This window comes from Miscanthus floridulus, chromosome 15 (assembly GCF_019320115.1).
Source record: "Miscanthus floridulus cultivar M001 chromosome 15, ASM1932011v1, whole genome shotgun sequence".
NCBI classification, from domain to species: Eukaryota; Viridiplantae; Streptophyta; class Magnoliopsida; order Poales; family Poaceae; genus Miscanthus; species Miscanthus floridulus.
Window position 1 is genome coordinate 64,201,138 of NC_089594.1, and position 20,010 is coordinate 64,221,147.

At 43.2% G+C, this 20,010-nt stretch overlaps 3 protein-coding genes across 3 annotated transcripts in view; 2 read left to right on the top strand and 1 right to left on the bottom strand.

The window, feature by feature from the left end:
* LOC136507558 (uncharacterized) overlaps positions 1-7,599 on the top strand; it is a 41,482-nt gene extending 33,883 nt beyond the window's left edge. The window contains exons 3-4 of the mRNA XM_066502241.1: positions 6,264-6,861; positions 6,977-7,599. Of these exons, the coding sequence (XP_066358338.1) occupies positions 6,264-6,861; positions 6,977-7,599 (1,221 nt within the window). The remainder of the gene's footprint in view (positions 1-6,263; positions 6,862-6,976) is intronic.
* Positions 7,600-7,812: 213 nt separating this feature from the next.
* On the top strand, positions 7,813-8,972 carry LOC136507559 (uncharacterized). Its single transcript, XM_066502242.1, has 3 exons — positions 7,813-7,973; positions 8,025-8,220; positions 8,544-8,972. Exons 1-3 carry the CDS (start codon positions 7,813-7,815, stop codon positions 8,970-8,972), a joined length of 786 nt encoding a protein of 261 aa, XP_066358339.1.
* A 4,223-nt stretch (positions 8,973-13,195) lies between these two features.
* LOC136509573 (obtusifoliol 14-alpha demethylase-like) lies at positions 13,196-15,402 on the bottom strand. The gene is made up of 3 exons (XM_066504332.1): positions 15,285-15,402; positions 14,339-14,859; positions 13,196-14,188 (listed from the first exon to the last, which is right to left on the bottom strand). Exons 2-3 carry the CDS (start codon positions 14,819-14,821, stop codon positions 13,196-13,198), a joined length of 1,476 nt encoding a protein of 491 aa, XP_066360429.1. The 5' UTR covers positions 14,822-14,859; positions 15,285-15,402.
* Positions 15,403-20,010: the final 4,608 nt, after the last annotated feature.

The window sequence follows — 20,010 nt, forward strand, 5'->3', positions numbered from 1 at the left end:
CGCTCCTTCGTTAACAGTGTACGCGCCTCTTCGTTGATGGTGTAAGAGGGCCCACACTGACACACCTCAATACAGGTGTCAACCGACTGTTTGCAAAAAAAAAAGACAGAATGATGTACTATACCTATTTACTTTTTTGACCAGACGTGTCAGACTGGACTTGGCAAAGAATAGAAAAATAAGTACACCAAATAATAGTACAAGCAGCGCAAGTGATCGTGGATTTGCCCAGACCACTACTGTGCTTGGATACTTCCCAGACCACTTTTGTGCTCGGGGACTGCTCCGATCACGGCCGTGCCCGGGAACTACTATGACCGCCGCCGTGCTCGGGGACTCTCCCGACCACTTCTTATGGTTTTCCTCTCCTCAGCTACATGTGATTTGTACTCGCATACAGTTGAGAGACATTTATTTAGACCTTGCTACAAGGCTTATATTTCGCCTTCCAGCAAGCTCGGGGACTAAGTGGGCACACTTCACCTTGCGGTGAATGTGTTTGTTTAAATCGACCCCTGTGCTCTGAATTATTATACGGATTATTAATATGCTCGGGGACTGCCCCGACCACTGCTTGAATATTGGTTCTCCTTGGCTACATGTGATTTATACTCACATACAGTTAAGAGACATTTCTTTAGACCTTGCTACAAGGTTCATACCTCGCCTTCCAGCAAGCTCGGGGACTACATCGGTACGATGCACCTGTCGGTGCATTTCGTATCGCCTGTACGACGATTGGGTTCTCAATTTAACTGGGAATTCTTTTTAGACCCTGGCACCACGTGCCTAAGTCACCTACTACCAGGCTCGGGGACTAAGTGGGCACACTTCACCTTGCGGTGAATGTGTTTGTTTTTTGACCTCTACGCTTCTGATGTTCAAGGACGTTATGCTTCAAGACCACTTACATTTCTTATCAGAAATACAAGTGGGCACACTTCTCAGGACAGAAATCTTTTTCTTTTTTCTTAAAGAGCACCATACATTCTTCGGACAACCTACTTCTCCGGTGATGACGGTGGTCGGAGGCGTCAAGGATTCAAGCCTCGTTTGTCGGAGAAGGTTAAAATGGCGTGTCGCAGCATAATACATGATGCTCGGGGACTAGCTGTGGGGGTATTAACCCCTATACCCTTACGGCTAAGCTTGGGCTGGCCCGGATCGATGGGTTCAGTCCACCCGAAAGGCGACGTGCGGCCCAGTTAACCTGGTCGGAGTCCCGCACAAGGAATCAAGGCGGATTTGGTGACCAAGCAGGATCCTGGTCGGTTAGAATAGGAATCCTTATCCGGCCATATATGGCAATTGTAACTAACTAGGATTAGTTTCCAGATCTGTAACCCTGCCCTCCGGACTATATAAGGCGGGCAGGGGACCCCTCTAAAAAACATCTCTCATTGACATACATCAATACAAATCAGACGCAGGACGTAGGTATTACGCCTTCTTGGCGGCCGAACCTGGATAAAACCTCGTGTCTGTCTTGCATCACCGTCTTGTTTGGGGCTTGCGCATCTGTCTGCCGATAATCTACTACCTTGGGCATACCCCTAGGTAGACTGCCGACCATATTTCGTCGACAGCTAGTGGAGCTTGGGGCTCCCTATTTAAGCCCCTTGGCCGGCTCTTGCTCTCTCTCTTGGACATTTTTACATGTGATACATCCCTCTTGAGCTAAGCAATCCTCTCCCACTCATCTCCTTGCTTGATTGTGCATCCAAAGTGAGTTGGGAGTGATCCAAAGTGCATTTGCTTCAGTGATTGCATCTAGTGGCACTTGGGAATTGTTCTTGCTGCGGTTTTCTTGTTACTCTTGGTAGTTGCCGCCACCTAGATGGCTTGGAGCAGCGGAGGAGTGTTGGCATGAGTTGGCGTGGACACACCCGGTGTTGTTGTGAGGGGTTCTTGTGCCTTCCCTGCAGGAGATTCGCAAAGGCAACTCTAGTGGATTGCCTGTGACTTGTGTAGCCTCACTCGTGTGCTTCTTACGGTGCCCTTATGTAGGGCTAGGCATGTGATGCCTATTAGCGCGTGAGCCACCTAGTGAGTGTCTCGCCACAACATGTACTAAGTTGCCGGCAATCAACTGAACCACGGGATAAATCTTTGTGTCAATTGGTATTCTTGTGATTGACGTTTGCCCGGTTTGGTTTGCATCACTCTATCCCTCTCCGTGCATTACTTTTGTTGATATACTTGTGTAGAGGTAGCTTGCCTTACTAGTTGAGTAGCTAGAAGTAATTAGTTGTATCTTCTTTTCTTGATAGCTCACTAGTGTTAGAAGTAGCAACCTAGCTTGTTTGTGTGACATAGAGATCATAATCACTAGCTTGTGGTACGTGGCTTGCAACACTTTGTAGAGCAAGAGCAAAACTTTTTTATCGCCTTATTTGTGTCTAACACTTTGCTCTAGTGTTTTGTAGAAAATTTAATTAGGCTATTCACCCCCCCCCCCCCTCTAGCCATTTAGTACCTTTCAGCGTGGCAGCCACGGCGGCCACTCAACATTGCCACACACATGAGGGGAGATGAAGGCAAAGATGGGGTTTGATAGAGGAGGAGGTGAGGGTTTGGGAAGTGGAGGAGGTGGAGTGTGCAAGGGGGCGCTTAGACTGCGCTCAGATTCCATTAATTATTAGTACCCTCTACAAATTGTTCTTCAGTGGTGGCTTACGTCATCAGATGCCTCTTAAATAGAATCATTTTTCAGAGACGGCTGGTGATGTTAGCCGCCTCTGAAGAACCATTTGTAGAGGTGGCTCAATGAAGCCGCCTCTACAACTGCCTCTATAGAGGTGTCTTGGTTCACACGGCACTATAGAGGCGGCTCCTGACTGAGCCGCCTCTGTCCAAAATAGGCTCTGTTGCTACAAATCAAATATGTAGTAGTGTGATGCATTTAGATGGCTTGCTCTAGTTGCTTCTTTGTCTGTCCTGATCAAAGCAAGAAGGTCACACACACTAGGTCAACAATATAGCCTCGAACAAAGAGTACCGAAGAACGTAATGACTGATTTAATCCCTCTCTGTATCTATTATATACTCTCTATATATAATATTAAACAATGAAAATTTCTTCCTCCGAATTTCGTCCATCACACACTTTCTACCTGACTATGTGTCCCTCCACTCTCCAAAGGAGAAGAGTACAAGCCTATTGTACTAAAAGTAGAATATGTGAAGAATTACATATTAGAGTTATAACTAGTTTATTATCTTGTCTGTGATCCGAACGCAGTGGGAAAGTCAATTCCAAAATGTATAGAATAAATAATACAAGATGTAGATCCTGTTATAATGCACGGGCATTGCTTGCTAATAAATTATCAAAAAAAACAAAATATTTTTTGTCCTTCATCACTCACAACCGTTCAATGAGGATCCGACGGACCTAAATCTTTCCCGTACCAATAAAGTTAGAGAAGAGTGTTTAGATATGTGCGGAGTCGTCCAATCTCAAAACAAGTTAGAGTAGCCTAGGAACAATATGGAGTTTAATTCCAAGATGAATTGAAATGCATGACGTGATTGTTATATCAACCTTCGAGCCACAAATTGTCTAGTAATCATGAAACAAACAAAACGACTGTTACCGACAAAGCTACAAAACACTCTCAGGACAATGCATTCCTATCTATCTCGTCTTCCCCATGTGGTCTTATCCCTTCCTTTTTCACACGAAATAATGGGCTATTATTATTAGGTTCCACCAATGTGCACGGGAGAGCCTCCGATTTGCATCACGTGGTAGCTCATTTTCATAGTGGGCCCAATGTTTTTCTTCATCGCTCTACGGTTGGCGATAGAGTGCTTCCTAAAATAAATTCCACATACAGCGAAATAATTAGATAATACTCTCTTCATTCCAAACTGCTTATCAAAGCTATCACTCTAGGGTTTTTCAGCTCTGTGACATACTTCACTGCCTCTTTATATGCCTAGATGACTTCATGTTATTCCAAGAATTGTTCGCTGTGACAATCACTGTTGATTCTCATAGTGCATTGAAATAGCTGGTATAGGTGTCTTAACCAATGGCAAATCCATAAGGAGTCCAAGAAGTCGTTCGGCCTCGTTTACATCTGGCAGCTTTTCTAGAACATAGACTGCCCTCACAGACCCACACAAGTCTTTTCTACGCACTTTGTCCTCACTCATGCGCACCCGAGAAGGACTTCCCGGTTTGGTCACCTAAACTGAAATTGCTCTAGGCTAAGCACGCTTAACCTTAGAGTTCTTTAGAGATGGGCTTCTGAAAAAGAAGTTGCAACTTGTTGGTATGAGTATCCTATTAATCCTGTTAAGCCCTGGGCCGGGATGTTACATCCTCACCCCCTTAAGAGACCGACGTCCTCATCAGTCAATCCCAAGCCAGGAACGTCCCCTCTTGACCACATCCGTGTGTCCAGTGCTAGCGCATGTGCCATGTTGTGTGACCACTCTAGGACCACTCCAGCCATGCGCACCATGCCTGCGCAACTATGACACACGCGCCTGTGAAACCGCAAGAGTCGGCGCTGATACCATTCTGTAACGTCCCGCCTCTACAAGGCCGGGCCCGCTTACATCTGGCAGCTTTTCTAGGTCATAGATTGCCCTCACAGACCCACACAAGTCTTTTCTACGCACTTTGTCCTCACTCATGCGCACCCGGAAAGGACTTCCCGGTTTGGTCACCCATTCTGAAATTGATCTAGGCCAAGCACGCTTAACCTCAGAGTTCTTTAGAGATGCGCTTTCGGAAAAAGAAGTTGCAACTTGTTGGTATGAGTATCCTATTAATCCTGTTAAGCCCTGGGCCGGGATGTTACAATCTACTTGCAAGACATCCATGAAATAGTACCACCTCCAAATGTAAACACATATCCACTTATAGCGTAAATCTCATTAGCATCATATATCCTATATTTGAGTCACTATAGCCCTCCATTACCCTCAGCTACCCAGCATAGTGAATTATATAACTCATAGTGCCTTTTAGTTAGTGTATTGCTCTCCCAATGGCACACCTGTGATCATCCCAAACCCGAAACAATACGGCTTAGTAGTTTTCTCAAAGAAAATGAGATGTCAAGTCTTTTGGCGCTAGCTAGATAATAAGTGAGCCTATGATCTTGGCAGTGTTCGCCTACACGGCCGTGTAGGCCGATTACTCGCCGTGTACACGTTACTCAGCAACTTTGCGTGCAGTTTAGGCCATAAACGATATGGTACACGGTCAGTCCGTGTAAACGGTCAAAAACGGTCCTACACGGACTGCACGGGCGACACGGTTCGGAGCTGACACAGTTCTACGCAGCGAGTGAAGCGAGTAGGAGGACGTTTAGGCGATTGGAGACATTTTGGCTGCAGAACGAAAATTTTAGACCTCATCTCGCGCGCATCGGCCCAGTCAATTGTGATGACTATAAAAGCCAACCTGTTAGGATTTGGCCTTTCTATCCCCAAAACATTTCACAGCCGCCGCAATTTCCAAATCCCCTACACGGCTGCACACACACCGTCCACCGCAGCTGCTGCGCCCGTCGCTCCTTCGGCCGTCGCCGCCGCTCCAGCGGTTGCCCCCTGTTGCTGCATTCCAAGTCTTCCTCCACCCCATTCTCCATCCAGGTCGAGCTCCTCTCTGCCTCTGCTGTCTACTCCAGGTTGAGCTCGTCTGCATCTCCGGCACAAACAAGTTAAGTGCTCCATGTACTCTCTTTGATTTATGCTCCAGAATGTACATACTGTGCAGTGCATACTAGACTACTAGTACTAGAGCTCCCTTCTCCTCTCCAAAAATCAATTGATATATCATATATGCTCCAGCGTGTGTAGATGCAGACTAGTACTAATGTTCCATTCTTTTCTATAGAAATCAACTCATATATGCTGTGCTCTAGCATGTGCGTACTAGTAGGCTGGTGTTGTTTTGTTCTCCAGAAATAAATACTGTGTGCTCTAGTAAAGAATAGAGATTTTTGTTTAGAAAAAAAGTTTAAAGAATAGAGAAAGGGATTGCAAGAATTGCTTTGTATGCTACAGTTCCAGATGCATTTGTTAAATTAAATCACTTAATTATGTTAGCTGTGGCCGTGTTATTATTTTATTATGCACTTAGGCTATTAGATCTGGCATTTAGGTTCCTAATTCTGAAAGTTTGAAATATGAATATAGCAAGTACGCACTTAGATGCTTCTTGTCACCTATTGTTCTGTGGCAATGGCTCTATTCTGTACTTTACAGTTTACATGAATGTTCTTGTGCCCTGTGCTGTACAGTGTACACCTGTACTAATAATTTATAATTTGTGCTATGCTGTTTTCAGGATGTCTTCAGCTGCATCCGTTCCTTCCATAAACCCCAGCAGTAGCCTCAAGAGGAACTCAGGTGACATTGGGTGGGACTATGGAGTCCTGGTGGACCCTAACAACCTGAATGTGATCAAGTGCAAGTTCTGTGATCTTGTTGTGAGGGCGGGGATATATAGGTTGAAGCAACATGTCGGTGGGATTCGTGGTGAGGTTAGACCTTGCCTCAAGGCACCGCCTGAGGCCATAGACAAGTGCAAGAAAGTTGTTGATGACTCGAAACAAGCTAAGAAGGCAAGGCAGGAGGAGAAGCAAGATGTCAGGGATGTTGTGATCCTTGATGATGGTCCAGATGTTGAAGATACCACCATCAATGGAGAAGGGCTTGATGATGTTGGAGACTCGACACAACGCAAGTTGGGGCCTATGGATAAGTTTACATTGCCTATGGATTCTAGCTCATTGAGCAACACAAAACTGGTGAGGCAACAAAAAATCACTGAAGCATTATGGAAAGAGAGAATGCATGCCTTGAAGAGATATATTGCAAGATGGGTGTATGTGCATGGTAATAAACTGGTCCATTGCTCCATTACTGAAATAAATGTTGTAAATTTCTGGAGTCCTAACCTTGCTGAATTATTTGTTTCTAATGTCTAACCTTGAATTCTTGTAAATTTTAGGAATACCTTTCCATGCCATCAACAATGAAGAGTTTGACCAGTTACTAGAAGCTGCTGGACGCTTTGGCCCTGGTGGACAGAAACCAAATCAGCATGAGCTGCGGGAGAAATTATTGTATGAGGAAGTGGAGGACACAAAGAAATTGCTGAAGCTACAAGAGCAAGAATGGGCCAAAAATGGGTGGTCCATTATGACTGATGCATGGACAGATCAGAAGAGGAGAAGCATAATGAATATGTGTGTCAATTGCAGCATTGGTACAACTTTTTTGGAATCAAAGGAGGCCTCAGCTGAGTCCCATACTGGAGAATTCATCTTTCAGTATGTGGATAGTTGTATTGAGAAAATAGGTGCTGAAAAGGTGGTGCAAGTAGTCATAGATAATGCCTCCAACAACATGGCAGCGAAAGCCCTGTTGTCTGTGAAGAGGCCCAATATATTTTGGAGCTCATGTGCAACACATACTCTCAATTTGATGCTTGAAGGCATTGGGAAACAGAAAAGATTCAAGACCATCATTGATCAAGCAAAGGCACTAACCATCTTTATCTATGCACACCATAAAACATTGGCTTTGATGAGGAAATTCACAAAAAAAGAGACATCATTAGGCCTGGTGTGATCAGATTTGCTTCCTCTTTTCTCACCTTACAAAGCTTGTATGAGAAGAAGAATGAGCTAAGGGCAATGTCTCAAAGTGACGAATGGGAGACAATCAGTCATGTCAAGAAGACCCCAAAAGGTGTGCAGGCCACAGCCACTTTGGTGAAACCTAATTTTTGGGCTGGTGTTGCTCTTTGTTTGAGTATTTGAGCCATTGGTCAAAGTACTTCGCATGGTTGATGGGGATGTGAAGCCATCAATGGCTTTTCTTTATGGAGACATTCTTAAGGCTAAGAAAGAGATCATGGTGGGCTTAGGGAATATTGACAAGGCTGGGACTCTCAATCTATACAACAATATCATAGAAATCATTGATGAGAAGATGAAGGGCAGGTTGGATAGTCCTTTGCACTTAGTTGCATACTTCTTGAATCCCTATTATAGCTACAATGATTCTTCCATTTTGGAGAAGAGGAAGTCATGGATGGGTTCTTTACAGCTGTTGAAACTTTTTATCATGGTGATTATGACAAGCAAAATCAAGTCCTCAATGAAGATCTGCACAAGTTCAAATATCAAACCGGCCACTTTCCAAAACCTGCAGCAATGGCTGGCTGTAAGGATTATAATTTCTTCCCAGGTATGCAAGTTTGTAGTTTATTTTAGATCTAAAATGTTGTATCTAAATTTCTGGTTACATGTTTAACACTGTAACAATTATACTTGATTACTTGTGGAGCCAAGTGGTGGGGAAATTATGGAACACAAGTTCCAACTCTACAAAAGATGGCTATAAGGATTCTCTCTTTGACTTCAAGTTCCTCAGACTGTGAAAGAAATTGGAGTTGCTTTGATGGGGTAATTCACTAAGTCTCCAAATCTTAATTAGTTGTGAACTGCGATAATTTTTGTTCTATCCAACAATTTAATACTTAAGTGCACATGTGAATCTAAAATTTGTAGGTTCATACCAAGAAGAGAAACAGGCTCACTTGTGAGAGAGTTGAGCAACTTGTCTACGTTCGCTTCAATAACCTTCATTCAAAGAAAAAGGCAAAGGCAAAAAAGAACAATAAAGTAGATCCTCTAGTAGCAGCAAATGCAACTTGTGCCCAAGGGTGGATGGTTGATGGTGGAGATGATGACAACTCTGATGTTGATGCTGTTATAGGGCTAACATGGCAGCAAATTGTAGATACATGTGGGCCTGAGGAGGTAACAAAACTACGTAGGAGCGCAAGGTTGGCTCACCCGAGACAGATTGAAGAGGATGTCCAATCTGAACCTGAAGAGCTACCAAATGAGGAGGAAGAAATCGAGTTTGAGTCTGATCAAGAAGAAGTGGTCACAACTGGTTATGAGCAAGATCATGACACCGCAAATGATGATTGAGCTTGAGGCCTTAGGCCTTTTCATGAACCATTCTATCACTTAGTTAATTTATCTTTACCAGATATTCCTAAGAACTTTTAGATGTTGATGTATTATTGTGAGAACTACGTGTTTATGTGTGTGTGTGTGTGTGACTACGTGTCTATGATGCTATGCATGTGAGAACTGAGAACTGAGAACTATGTGTGAGTGTGATTGTGCCATTTAGTCATTCACTCATTTGTCATATCTGAGAACTGAGAACTGTGTTGTTAACCTGTCATGTTTGTGAGTGTGCTGTTAACCTGTCATTCACTGATTTGTATTCTTTATTATGTTGTAGGAGTAGGAATATATCGATTTATGATTACTTACATGTCAAAATAGTTATTTTTACAAATATAATACGAAAACATGTAATCCGTGTAAAACTGTGTACACGCCGTGTACACAGTATAAACGCTACACGAGGCCTTGCCGACCGTGTACCGTTTACCGTTTAGAAAAACATTGGATCTTGGAGTATCTCAATTGATCCCTTGTTATTCTTCAATTTTTCCTTAATAACATACTAGGATCATAAGGCATTGGAGCAGGCTTACAATCACTATACCCAAAGTGACTACATAATGGGATTGCAAAAGTGTAACCCAACCATTACCTTCTATTAGCATCTTATGAATAACATTAGGCACACCCAAATCTTTCATCTCAAAATTTTTGGACAAGAAGTCATTCACCTCCTTAATCACATTAAGGCTGGTTCCAAAGATGATTAGTATGTCATCCACATATATACAAACACAAGATCACATCTTCTCCCCCGCCATAGTGATAGTACACACAGTACTCAAGTGGGAATAATATTGTTTAATTAAATCAATGGATAGTCCAGCTAAGAAACGTGAGCACCGGACAATTGGACACCCAGTGATAGATGCTAGTGTTTGAAGGCGCTATGGAAATGCATTCAACAAACAGTCAAACGAAGAAGATTTGTGAGCACTGGACAATTATCACGTCATGTGTTGATAGTTAAACTTGACTGTGTAGAACGGAGCAAGGGATAGTCCAGTGATGTGATGAATATGAGCACTAGACCTTCTGTAGATAGGTCACATCAACTAGCCATTGGGGTGTCAGAAATAGCCATTGGAGGTGCACTATATAGATAAATGCGCCGAACAATCTAGTGGTGTTGAATGGACTGTCCGACCTGTGTTTTGCATGTGATTATTGGAGCACTTTTGACATTATTTGGCAACGGCTCTCTATGGGGGTTTCAGATATAAATACCCCCAAGTGGTCTTCCTGGGGCCTTTTGGAAATGAGTTCAGTGGAGGGGAGTATGGAGCTCGAGGAGAGAGAAATGTGAGGATCAAGTGAGATGTAGTGTGTTAGGGCCATATGTTGGCATGAGAGGAACAAATATGTTAGTGATCCCTGTACTTATGTGTGTGAGACAGCCATGAGAGCTGAAGTTCACGAGCCGAAGTGCTTGAGATAATGTGTGACTTCCAACGAAGGCGGTGGTCTTCATGGCGGCACCCTCCAAGAGTGATGTGGAGCGGCACTGTATTGGTGTGCTGGGGACAAGGAGACCCCTTCCCTCAGTGAAGAAACTCAATAGTGTACATGACGCCATGGTGGTTAGTATATCGGGTGGAGGTTGGGAAGTGAGACTTAGTGACTTATGACTGCTTTGGTTTGTGATCCAATATTGTCACTATATCAGGTGATAGTGGTGTCAATTGTGAGACTTAGTGACTCACGACACTATCTTTAGTTGGGTAGAGTCCAACACCGAGACCTAAATAGTCAGTGGTATAGGGAGACTATGTGGCTCCATTGTCTCTAGTTGGAAGAAAACACCATGACTAGGAGATACATGGTGACTAGGAGCGTACCAATGTGGAGATCTAACGTGGACTAGGGGTTGCACCGTGGCAGCCGATACCAAGCGATAAATCAATTTGTCTCTTTCTCGTATTTATGTCTTGCATTACTTGTTCTAGTTTAGGTGTTAATGCTAGTTTGTGTTCAGGAACTTTGAGTGTAACAACTAGGATTGCATGCTAAATTATGCTTAGAAATAGTGTTCTATTATGCAACTATGGACAATATCTTAGTGTGTTCTTTGCTAAGGACATGTTTAGAGTGATGGACCTAAGGACTCGCTTTTAGTAAGAACCTTCTAGTCCTTAGGCTAAGAACTACAAGTGTGGAGTGATAGTTCAATAGGGTAAAGTTTGTCTTGATAATTTTTAGAGCCCTAATTCAACCCCTCTTGTGGCAATCCAGTCCTTACAGGAGTTCAACGCCATGGAGAAATACACTAAGGCACATGGCAGGAAGGTCAACCATGCCAAGAAGGATCTGCCATAGGGTGACGCTAGTAGGTACTAGGCTCAGGACAACATCTTCATGATCTTGGAGGGCTCTGATGCATAAGAGTGGAAGCGCAAGCAGAAACTCATATCTTTAGAGGTCAATCTATTGATATTGCAACTCCACAATACCTCCTATGGCCCAAGTAGTATGTCTCCTATTGTCGCTTGGATCATATCGACCACGTCGCCCACCACGAGAGGAACCCTCTGCTGGTGGACTCCATTGTCTACAGCATCCGATTGACCAGGTCCTCATGGACAGAGGGAGCGCGCTCAATGTTTTTATGCCGAAATGCTCGATGACACGGAGATTCTTGTCTCCAAGCTATGGCAAATCAGCACACCTTTCCAAGGGGTTATGCCTGGGAAGTCCGCCATTACCACTAGGAAAAAATACTTTGCTCATCACTTTCACACTAAGACCCTCACCTTCGAGGTTCCCGGCCATGATGGGACAAACCATGATATTCTAGAGACCCTGGTAGGCCATGTTCATGGCAATCCCAAACTATACATGCCTGAAGCTGAATATGTCAAGCCTTAATGGGGTACTCATGTTTCATTGCAACCACCAATAGGCTTACGACTACGACATGTACCAATATGCTTACGACAATGACAGGTAGAGTTGTGACTGTGAGTTCGCACTGGCCCAAGTTGTGGCCACGCTGAGTTGGACCAAGGTCTGGACCAAGGACGAGATCCTCACCAAGAACTCTATAGTGTCCTTAGCATTCAAGCCAGCTAAGGAGACCAAGAAGCGATAATGAAGCTAGGAGACTCCACCCAAAGGGCCTTGGTTGGGAATGGGCTTGGCGACAAACAGGAAGCTCTCGACACCTTCCTCCAAGAGAACAATTAAGGACATCTTCGCATCTAAGCACACTAACATGACGGGTGTCCTGACGGAGGTGATCAAGCACTCTCTAAATGTAAGGCTGGAGATGCTAAACCGGTCAAGCGGTAGAGGCGTTGCCACTTCGATCGGGATAGGCATGAGGCTCCAGGAGAAGAGATATCTAGGCTCTTAGCCATAGGTTTTCTTAAAGAAGTGTACCATTCCGACTAGCTTCCAATCCTGGTACATATGCATCTTCGATATCTTTGATTTCCCATTTTTCCTCCTTCATCTAACATAATAAAAGACGAAATAAAGGAAGAAGCCCTATTGAAATCTAACTAATCCAAATCAAATAGGAATCAAATCAAGATATACAATTGATAACAATATGCTGCATAGAACTAGATATGGAATCTAGCTAGTTCCATAAAGAAGGGAATTCTATATATCGGATTAGATGATGAATATATATATATATATATATATATATATATATATATATATATATATATATATATATATATATATATATATATATATAGGGAGAGGCTATTCAGTAGCCGGCTACAAAATAAGTTATTCTGTAGCCACCTTCATTTACTATAATTTTATATACTAATTTACCATAATATCAATACATATTTACGATAGTTGGGTTACTATAACACATGGAGATATTTACCATAACGTTATATTAAACCACTTAGTAAGGAGTTACTATAATCTCGTAAATTAACATAGTAATTATCGTAACTCAAAGTGGCTACAGAATAAGTTATTCTGTAGCCAGCTACAGGACAGTAGTTCTATATATATATATATATATATATATATATATATATATATATATATATAAAGCCAGAACATATTACATTTGCACACATGACTACGTACTATTTGTATGTATATCCCTCCATATGGACATGGACAGATACAAATATATATGGTACAGAAGCAAAGGAAGCTACGCATGCATGCATTTCCAATAATGCAACGCGAGGTACTAGCGCTAGCTAGGCAGCCACCCGCCTCCTATACGTCACCATTACTTTTCCTTTGGGCGATGGCACTAGCTTGCTCCAGTCTGTCTCAGGGAATGGGGACTCCAAGTTGAGCTCAAAATTTCTGAGCAAATAGCTCCATATCACCTTAATTTGCATGTACGCATATGCTTCGCCGACACAGCTATGCCTTCCACCACCAAACGCCGTGAAAGAGAACTTGCCACCAACTTTATCTTCCTCTCTTTCAAGACTAAACCTGTCCGGGTCATACACACCAGGGTCCTTGTAGATGTATGGCAGGTAGTTGTTGAACAATGCAGGGCTTGCGAGGGTATGCCCTCTCGGAATCTCATACTCAGCGCCGTCTTTGGTCCGTAGCGTGAAGCTCTTGTGTACCTTGCGGAAAAACACTGATACCAAAGGGTGCATACGCAGGACTTCCTTGATGCAACGGTGCAGGGTATCCATCTGTAGCAGCGCGTTGTAGTCTATCCGGTCACCATATACCCTAGCTATCTCCTTTTGCTCCTCAATGACAGCAGCCAGCCATTTTTCATGGGTGAGCAGGCAGGCTCCGGTCCAGGTACTAGTGACGGAGCTGGTGTGCTTCCCGCCGAAGAGCAACATGATGACCAGACCAGTGACCTCCGCTTCAGTTGTGGGGCGGCCGTCCTTGTACTCGGAATCTATCAAATTCTGTAGAACATCCCCTTCAGTCCGGTTGGAGCTCTTGCGTGATCTCACGATCTCAGTAAATAGCTTGGAGAGTTTGGCCCGTGCTCGGTCACGCCTGCGGTTCGTCGGAGTTGGGGCGTAAGGGAACAAGACGCTGGCTAGACTCATGCCGCCGTTGAGTTCACGAAACAACGTGTGAACCTCATCGAACATGTTCTCCCGAATCTCCCTCCCAAGTAAGCATCGGCTCGAGATTAACATGAGTAGCTGCTCAAACTCATGTTTTAAATCAACTGTACCGTGCTGGCCCCATCTTGTGAAGTAGTCCTGTTCATTCAAAAATACATATAACAATACTGTCGTGAGTGTTTAAATTAATGAATGCCTCTTTCATTCATCTAAGTAGCAACAAACATACATGTACTGAGTCAAAATATATAGAGGGGCATTATTGTCATTTAACATTTTGATACTGACCTCTACTTCTTGAAGCATGGGATCCGTGTGACTTCGCAACTTTGACAGTTTCAGTGCATCATTGTGGAACCGCATCTGCTCATTGCGGGTGGCGACATCTACACCAAAGCCAACCTCTTTGCCAAGCATGGGCACCATGAACTCAAGCGTATTACCATGACTAATCTCTGACTCTAGCCCTTGATAGAAATGATCCAAGACCTCAGGCCCGACTAAGAATGTTATCTTCACTCCAAAGAAACTTAAGGTGAACACACTCCCCAACGCTCGATATTGGTCACGGATCATTTCTCGCAGACCCTTGGTAAGGACCACATGCACAAGTTTTATGAGAGAAGGACCATTCACAACAGGTGGGTGTGCCCTACTACATACTGCCTGAAACGCAGCCCTTCTTCCAGTTACAATAATCTTGGTCACTACTGCGGTGATGAAAATAACAACTACGGTAGTAACCCATGTGGCAATATTTGTCAGATCCATGGAGCCAACTACAACCAGCTTGGCAATAGGATATGTAGCTGCAAGAAAATGAAATTAAAATTCGTTGGAATTAACATCTAAGATCCATGGTGCTACATAAGAAAGAGGATGTGCTTTGCAAAGCAATGGTTTCATGCAGCTTGTGATTTTTATATTTCTACTAGTTCATCTAATTATATATACTGTAGATGCTATAAAATTACTATATCTATCTAAATATTTAGAAGAGTAGAGAGCGTAGACCAGTTTCTTAGATGGATTGTGGTTTACAATCCAAAGTCCTAGACTTAACATGGACGTGCTAAAAAAATTTCAAAAAAATATTGTAGTAATTAAATTATGCTATTCGTTATTGGTAGGTGATATGCCTGTTTACGGAGAGACTCTATTGATACTATACTGAAATAAAAATTCCCATAAGAAAATAAAGAGAAAACTACTATAGAACTTTATACGTACGTACCTTCTTCAATCGATTGAAAGGAGCGCTCTCCTCTCAGAGCGGGATGATGATGATGTGAAGCAATGACGAGGAAGAGAAAGCATCAATGTGCATGGACCGCAATCCCACATATGTTTCCTAAACTCCCTCTAAACTGAAGGTTTTGCAGCTGTTAGTATGTCAACACATGTGACTTATATAGAGGGATCGACGAGCTAGTCACCAATGAAACAACAGACAACTGGTGTCATCTGCTCCATATATAATATAAACCGATGCCCTATATTTTGATATATAAACAGCTGCGTAATAAAAAATGGGGCTGGTAAGCTGGCTGCACCTTCTGGCGCCTCGTCAACTACCAATTTCCTATAAAATAAAAAGCTCGCCGGCTGCCCTCTCCGGCCCTCACCAGCTACCAAATAAAGTACCTGTTGGCAGCAAAAATATGCCGACAAGAATAATAGACTCTACAATCAAATTTCTGGCGTCAAGATGTTGAAGAAATATATTTAGGACATTAAGTTTGGAGTTCAAACGAAGAAAAGACAGTCTGAGCTTAATCTGCCAAAACCGGTCTAGCCGGATTCCCAAATTGGCACCCTGCAGCCCCAAGAAAACCCGCTAAGCCGGTTTTCAGAACCGGTCAGGTCGGTTTTACTGTTACGAGTTCAGTTCGTTTCCAGCTTGGTTTTAATCTATTTATGGCTGTGCGAACTTGAAAATTGCGTCTTGCAGATGTTTTCTTCTGGGACAAGAGCATTATATATATATATATATATATATATATATATATATATATATATATATATATATATATATATATATATATATATATATATATATATATATAGAACTACTATCCTATAGCTGGCTGCAGAATAACTTATTCTGTAGCCACTTTGAGTTACGATAATTACTATGTTAATTTACGAGATTTACAGTAACTCCTTACTAAGTGGTTTACTATAACGTTATGGTAAATATTCCCATGTGTTATAGTAACCCAACTATCGTAAATATGTATTGACATTATGGTAAATTAGTATATAAAATTATGGTAAATAGAGGTGGCTACAGAATAACTTATTTTGTAGCCGGCTGCTGAATAGCCTCTCCCTATATATATATATATATATATATATATATATATATATATATATATATATATATATATATTGTCAAAAAAAAACACATCTACTATGCTCCTTTTACCCTAACTTTTCCATCCCTTGGTGGGCGGCATTCTAGGTGGCCTTACCGATCTTAGAGCAACCTCACTGTGCCCCTCACCTACCGGTCTTCCTGAGAGGTGTTCAGAAGTCTACCAGGTGAAGAACGGGTGACGAATCGGCCTGACCGACTTGCCGGTCAGTCTCACTCGTTTTACCATGTTCTTGCTCGTGTGCGACCTCGGGCGTGCTAGTCCTTGCTGGTGTGTGACCCAATTCGGCGTCAACACATTTTTTGACGACTTCACTAGGAAAAGAAAAGAAGAATAGATCTACTAGCAACATGTCAGACAACAACAGCAAAAAGACAGATTATTTGACCGATCCAATGAATCCGGTCAACATTACCTCGCCATTGTCGATTGAGAAGCTTCTCGATGATCTTCGCCAAAAGATACAAGTCAACCTTGTTGGCGATCTAGAGGCCTTCCTTGCGGGCTGCTCCAAACATGGGCGGGGCAACATTACTCAATACCGAGAGTCTGTCTTTGGCGAGCCCTCTGCATCTACGTCCGCTGCACCTGAGGTAAAAACTAATGAAGAGGTTGAAGATCCTAACTATACTCATGTCGATTATGCTAAGATGCTACATGATAATGAAAATATATAACCGAAAACAATCTTATGACTATTGTTAACATGGTCATGTCTCCCTTTGATAGACTAAAGGGTAAGAAAGTCAATTATGTTGATGCATCTACTAGTGAATCGGCTTCTAAACAACCTCAATATGGCATGCCTTATAATTTTTATGAGAATCGGAGTTTATACACAGCAGCTAACCAAGCCAAATTGGCCACTTTGGCAATTGAAACCAGTAAGGCAAATTTAGCTGGGGTTAGCATAACTTTGCCAATGGTCACTTTTTGCTCCGAATTTAGCTCATAACGCACGAACCAATAAAGGACCAGCAGTGAATCACCCTTTCATTGGGGTACAATATGGTTTTGCCTAACCCACCAAAGTCCCTAAGCATGATTCCTATGCTTGGCGGCGCACCCCACTGCCCCTTCTTCTACCGATTTTAACGAATCTTTTGAATCGATTCAAGGATGAATTGTCCAAGTCTATTGAGAATATCTTGGGTGTGCAAATTAAGCCTAGCAGGAACACATATCATAAGTTGAAACCTGTGCACTTTGATTTCTTAAAAGCTCCTGATGGTTGGAGGATACCTGATTTTTATAAATTTAGTGTTGAAGATAGTAAATCAACTATGGAGCATGTAAGGAAAATGGACCCTTGGCCATTTAGTTTAGATTTTTGGTGTTTGATGATCAACATGACCAAGTTGGACTAATGAATTTGCAAGTGTTTTGTTTTGTAGTTCAATAGGATGGAAAAGTGGCTTGGACTTAGGCGACGTGATGATCCAGATGATCAACACCTCAAGCAAGACATTTGAAGTTGTGTTGAAGACATAAAAGATCAAGCAAAAGTCCAAGGCACAAGTTGGAACCAAGCCGGGCGTTAGGATTGCGAAGGAACAAAGGATAAGGAGGTTCAGCAGGGTGTCGGGCCATCTGACTCTCAGCAGACCCTAGCTAGGGCAATCGCGGGAGCGTCGGACCCAGAGAGAAGTAGGCATCAGACCGAACAGAGATATTGTTCATGGAGCAGAGAGAAGATGAAGGCATCGGACCCTGCTACAGTAGGCATCGTCGGACCAATTGAGGTGTAGTCTGATGGGTTCTAGCAAGCATCGCGAGAGGGATTTGGGCGTCAGAACGAGTTCGGAGCAGGGCGTCAGACCATCCGAGTCACTAGCCCACATGCCAGCCGCAGTAGGGCGGCAACGGTCGGCTCAATGGTTGAATTCAGTAGGTGACCATTGGGGCGTCGAACCATGTTAGAACACTACACCACAACCCTAAAACAGCGACTGACTTGGAGTTGCTGAAAGGGGTGTACAGTGACGGACAGTCAGTTGCTAAATGTTATAGCGATGGACCCTGCAGTTGCTAATGAAGCCGTCATTATATGTAAACAGCGACGGACATGATCTTTAGCGACCAACAGTTCGACGGTCCAACTTTTAGCAACCAACAACATGTTAGAGCTTTTAGCGACCGACAATTCATCGCAATAAGAACTTTTAGCGACTAACAATCCATCGAGCTCAATTAAATAGGTAAAAAAAATAAAACCTTGTATATCTAAAACTTATGTACATTGGATCAAACGTTTCACATCAATGCAATATTGAAATGATTTATGATGACATACACAAATGATCACATTAGACATACTCATTCAATTGTCAAACTCAAGTACATATGCAATCATGTCACTTAAATCAAGCTATCCTTGTCTCAACATATATATATATACAACTGATGAACAAAAACAAACTAGCACTTGTTGTCCATGGAAGCCATAAAAAATTAGGTAAAAGCTCAAAATACACAACCATCAGTACTTAGTTGGGTTCATGTCCACAAGTTTGCTACAAGCTTGATGCTTAGCACCTCTGAGAAGATCTTGCAATTGAGAAGATTTGCCTCCAAGAATATTCTGCAACACCTTGAGAATATCGCCTCTGAGAAGTTCCAGGAACACCTTGAGAAGATCTTGATTGCCTACAACATGCATAGGGTACAAGATTATCAGAGTGGAACTGCATTAGCAATCTTAGAACTAGGCAAAAAACGTTCTTGTGTAGATTTTGAATCATGCAATTATTATTGGCACATTCATGCAATTATTTTGAATCACAGCTACCAGTCAAGTAATTGTGGAGGTTGTGAGCAGCTCCACAGCTTCCTGCTCAACGCATACTCTATGGTCAACTACATGTATTACTGCATGTATTCTGAATTGTTTAACCAAATAAAATAGAAGCATGCCGTTGTTAGGGTATGGCAGGGGCCTATTGGGCCTGGGCTGGATGTATAGCCCATTAGTGTTAGGGTTAATTAGAGATAAGGGTCGCTTGCTTAGGAGTCAAGTAAACCTCTCTATATAAGGAGAGGATATGTATCAATCTAATCAAGCAAGAATTAAGAAGGAAAACCCTTCCCTCTTGCCCGGCCGTGGGCAAACGCACCGCGGCTGGCTCTCTCTCACCCTCGCAGCCATAGCCGTGAACAGTACCCGTGGTACTGTAGTGCTGCGGGTACTGTAGCTCGTCAGCCGCCGTCGCTCCCCTCGACTCTCTTCTCTCAATCCTAGCAGCCACATAACAATTTGGTATCGGAGCTCTCTGGTTCGATCATGTGGTTCGATCTTGTCCACCCGCCGGCCATGTCGATCCCGCTTCCCTCGACCACCATGCCCCCGCTCTCCGCGGCGGACCCGCCAGGCACCACCGCACCGTTGTCCGCGGTCTCCACGTCGGCCAGGGTGCCGCAATCCTCACTGCAGATGGCCGCGGGTGCGTCGTCCTCCGCCGTGGGCGTCATGACGAACGAGCAGTTGACGGCGGCTGTCCTTGACCTCGGCAAGATGGTGGCCAGGATTCATAGGTTCCTGCTGGGGCCACAGCCAAACCCGACGCCGACGTCCCAGCAGCAGCT